Source organism: Prunus persica, chromosome G3 (assembly GCF_000346465.2).
Source record: "Prunus persica cultivar Lovell chromosome G3, Prunus_persica_NCBIv2, whole genome shotgun sequence".
Classification (NCBI taxonomy): domain Eukaryota; kingdom Viridiplantae; phylum Streptophyta; class Magnoliopsida; order Rosales; family Rosaceae; genus Prunus; species Prunus persica.
The window spans coordinates 8064712-8069162 of record NC_034011.1 but is presented as its reverse complement, the minus strand read 5'-3'; the positions used below and the strand labels follow the sequence as shown (position 1 = coordinate 8069162).

The 4451-nt window shown below is 37.8% G+C and overlaps 1 protein-coding gene across 1 annotated transcript; it reads left to right on the top strand.

The window, feature by feature from the left end:
- On the top strand, window positions 3616-4239 carry LOC109948306. Its single transcript, XM_020560901.1, has 2 exons — window positions 3616-4045; window positions 4150-4239. Exons 1-2 carry the CDS (start codon window positions 3622-3624, stop codon window positions 4182-4184), a joined length of 459 nt encoding a protein of 152 aa, XP_020416490.1. The 5' UTR covers window positions 3616-3621; the 3' UTR covers window positions 4185-4239.

Below are 4451 nucleotides of genomic sequence, written 5' to 3'. Positions count from 1 at the left end.
AACGAGCACTAATATCAACAACAACATGCGAAGCGTGTTGTTGAAAGCCGTGGACTTTTTAACAACATCGGCTTCAACAACGTGCGCCACATGTTGTCGATACCCTTCAACAACGCACAATGTGTGTTGTTGAATGACTTTTTTCTTGTAGTGTGTGTTGGATCGCGTTCAGTGTACATGTTCTTCTACAAGCTCCTACACATATATCGATGTGTCTCCACACTTAATGACTTGAGATCTTGCCATTCCCTCGTATAGAGAGGATATTGCATGTACTGGTCTTTGCGGAATATTGACGACCAATCAATATTCCTATAACCAGGAACATATTCAGGATTTAAGGATGATGAGAAGTCTCTGTGTATGCAATCTCATTACATAGCTCTCATATCCACTTGTGTATTCTTTGAACTTTGGTTGTTCTACATATTAAAAGATAATATAGGACGATTTAATGTATAAAACAACCTTTCTTGCACATTGACAACATAATATGTCTTTTATCAAAGATGTCCTTAACTCTAACTATCACATAATTAGTTAACTTTAAGGGTATATTTCTAACAGGCACTCCTCCTCTACAATCTCTGCTAGCTACCAACATCTCTCCCACATTTACTCGAACTAATCTTTGGATAGCTGACAGTGGGGCATCACATCACATGACTCCAAACATTCATAATTTGCAAGCTTTTGCTACTTATCAATCTAATGACAAGATTACTGTGGGGACTGGAGAAGGTCTGTGCATCAATCATATTGGTTCTTCTGCTTTAACTGCTTTACCAGGCACTTTACATTTGAATACAATATATAAGCTTGCAGCAAATCTCCTCTCTATATATCAACTCTGTCGCGATAACAATTACAAAGTTACTTTTGATGAGCCTCACATATTTGTGCAGGACAAACAAACCAACACACTTCTGTATCAAGGTTAGAGTAATAAAGGTCTCTATTCCATACCTCAATTTCTTTCATCAACCTCATCCTCCTCACTAGTGTTCAAGATCTCTCCAAGAACTGCTTAGCTCCATTAGTTTCTTCAATAGTAAATAAAGAGTCTGTCTCTTCCGTAGGTTCCTCAACCTCATCAGTTTGTTTCAATCAGCAAGTCAAGAATACAGACTTTGCGCTTTCATCATGATCACATGCTTTGCTTGGACAGCAAGTGAAGACTAAACTTTGGCATCTCTGACTGGGTCATGTCACTAATGAAGTCCTTCAACACATGCTTAAGGATTCTCACATTTCTGTTTCTACAGATTCCATACCTTCCTTTTGTGAATCCTGTCTACAAGGCAAAATGCATAAATTGCCTTTTCCCTCTTCTTCTACAATATCTTCCAAACCCTTTTCTAAATTGCAATATGATGTCTGGGGGGCCTTCTGCTTGTATCGCTTTAGGTGGCTATAGATATTATCTTATTCTCATTGATGATTGTACACGTTTCATGTCCATGTTTCCCTTAATAAATATGTCCGATGTTTTTCTCAGTCTTTAGCAAGTTTTATGCGTCTATTGTTAATTAGTATCAAGCTCATGTTCAATTCTTTCAATCCGATGGTGGAGAAGAGTATACTAGTAAGGTGTTTATTGAATTCTTAGCATCTGAAGGCATCGTTCATCACCTCTCTTGTACTTATACCCTCAGCAAAATGGGGTAGCCGAGAAGAAGAATAGGCATATCATTGAAACCGCTCTTGCTCTTCCAAACACAGCCAGTCTACCTCTTCAGTTTTGGTACTATGCTGTCACACATGCCACTTTCTTAATCAATAGAATATCAAGCCGAGTTCTGCACATGCAGTCTCCATATTCCAAGTTATATGGTACATCACCAGATTTGCTTTCTCTTAGAGTATTTGGTTCAGCAATTTATCCTTTGCTCAAACCTTACAATGCGCACAAGCTTGAACCTCGCCCCCAGCAGTGTGTATTTTTAGGGTTCTTAATGGGATACAAAGGAGTCTATTGTTACAATTCTCAGAACCAGAAAATTCTAATTCTAGACATGTAATCTATAATGAAGATGTATTCCCTTTCAAAGTTCAACAATATTCTATGGTTCCCAGTCTATATCACAACCTTCTCATGTTTCTCATTCTGTTATTTCACCAGTTCCTGTCATTATGCCATCACAATCAAACTCTTCATCTGAGTATCAATCTTTATCGAGTACTGGCATGGATTCTACTGCAAGATTTTTATGTTTTAAATCTCACTCAAGTGGTCTGCTAATCAACATAGAGTTCCAAACCAACGTGGAGACTAGGAATTTGATTTTAACTGGACTTGTAAGTCTTGGAGAGAAGTGTTTCAGTTCAAGTCCAAGACTGCTAAGGTTCCTAATTTATAGTGGATTAGAACTCCTAATTCTGATGCAATAAGGAGAGGTTGAGGACTCCTTGATGGGCAAGGAGTCCCGACTGATGCATATAAATACATAGTCCCTGCTCATATCGTATTACCCCACTCAAAAGAGCTCATACCCCATCTGTGAGAGAGTATACAGAAAGCGATATTGAGGAGAAGTGCTGTGTGTCAAGTTGCTCTTTCAATCATTCCAATGGCTACAGAACAAGGTAGTGTTCTCTTATATGCAACATATTTAGCTTACATGTGGTATCAGAGCTTAGGTTGCATGTTTTAGAACCTAAAAGCAATTCAACCTAGCATGTTAACAAAGTCTTAATAATTGAAACGACACATAATGTTTTCAATAATCTGAATTCAAGTTTTAATCGTATGTGTCTATTTTCACTCTTCTATTTATATAGATCTGTTAAGCATGTTTCATATATAAGGATTTTTGTCATCCATGCTTGAAAGCTTCACGATCAAGAATCCAAGAAATCTTGGATCAACCAAGCAAGCCACAGCGGTTTGGTTGATTAAAAGAATCTCGGATTCAAGAAAGATGATCGAGAAATACACAATGGACCATTGTAATCTTGATTGCCTTCTGTCCACAGATGTTGGTAATCATGGTTATGGTGATTCATTGTGGTGTGATGCAAAATATGGGATATCTGAATTAAACAGTGATTACTTTCAATCCACAGATGTGAGAAATCATCCTGTGAAAGAAATTCATGTATCAAATATTTTGGTGATCACTATAACATGTTCAATTCTCAGCCCACAGGTGTAAATTGATAATGTACAGATTATTTGGGGACAGTTTTGATTTATGCGTTTATTTGTTTCAATAAACTCCTACAGTTTTTGCTACCAACTTGAACACCATCGAAACCCTCAATGGATCAAACTATAAGAAATGGAAAAGGGATCTTGAGATGGCTCTGGGATTTCTAGACTATGACTTGGCTATAAGAGAGCAAGCTCCAGAAAAGCCTGCTGAAGGAGCAACTGCAGAGGAAAAAGCTCACTTTGCCAAATGGGAAAAGGCAAATAGGATGGCTATTTTGATCATGCTCAAGTCTATGTCACAAACTGTGAGAGGAGGTATTCCACCTTCCAACAATGCTAAGGAATTCCTAGAGTCAATTAGCCTGAAATTTAAGGAATCTGAGAAAGCTGAGATGGGATCCCTGATCAACAAACTGACAGACATGAGGTATGCTGGCAATGGATGTGTTAGGGTGCACATTCTAAACATGATCGATATTGGTATGAATCTAAGGGGTTATGGAGTCAACATAGATGACAATATGTTGGTTCACCTTGCACTCAACTCACTGCCTACAGATTTCAAGCAAATCAAAAGTTCTTATGTTGCACAAAAGGAGTCATGGTCTCTCAATGAATTGATTGCAATCTGTGTTCAGGAAGAACAGAACATTAAGAAGGAGAAATCTCTCAATCATGTCAATCTGGTCCAAGACATGAAACCTATCAAGAAAGATGGATACAAGGAAAGAAATAAGGAAAACAATGCTGCTGGAAAAACCAAGAACAATGACAAAGGTTCAAAGGCAGTAGGTGCGACTGGAGTTAAGTGTTTTTTCTGCAAAAAGTTTGGACACATGAAGAAAGAGTGTCGTAGGTACAAGAGGTGGTTGGAAAAGAGGCAAGCTAAAGGTAATGAAATCCAAGTTTGTTTTGAATCAAATTTAATTGATATATCACACTATAGCTGGTGGCTTGACAGTGGGGCAACAATACATATTTCTAATTCCTTGCAGGGGTTCACAACCAAGAGGGTGCCAAACAAGGATGAACTAAAGGTGTTCGTTGGCAATGGAGTCCAAGTAGAAGTGGAATTCATTGGAGCAGTTAAGATTGAGTTAGAGTCTGGTTTTATTTTGGATTTATTTGAAGTAGCTTATGTACCTTCCATGAGAAGGAATTTGGTGTCAGTAGCTAGGCTTGTTAAAGCTAAGTTCGAAGTAGTAGTCAATGATGTTGGATTTTCTATTTTGAAGAATAAAATTTCAGTTGGTAATGGAACTCTTGTGAATGGCAAGTTTTCTTTAAATATCAAAGA

Excerpts from the sequence above, each read along its gene's own strand:
- LOC109948306 (XM_020560901.1), top strand. The coding sequence starts at position 3,622 with ATGATCGATATTGGTATGAATCTAAGGGGTTATGGAGTCAACATAGAT. Across the intron at positions 4,046-4,149 it reads GGAAAAGAGGCAAGCTAAAG|GGGTTCACAACCAAGAGGGT; the intron begins GTAATGAAATCC and ends AATTCCTTGCAG.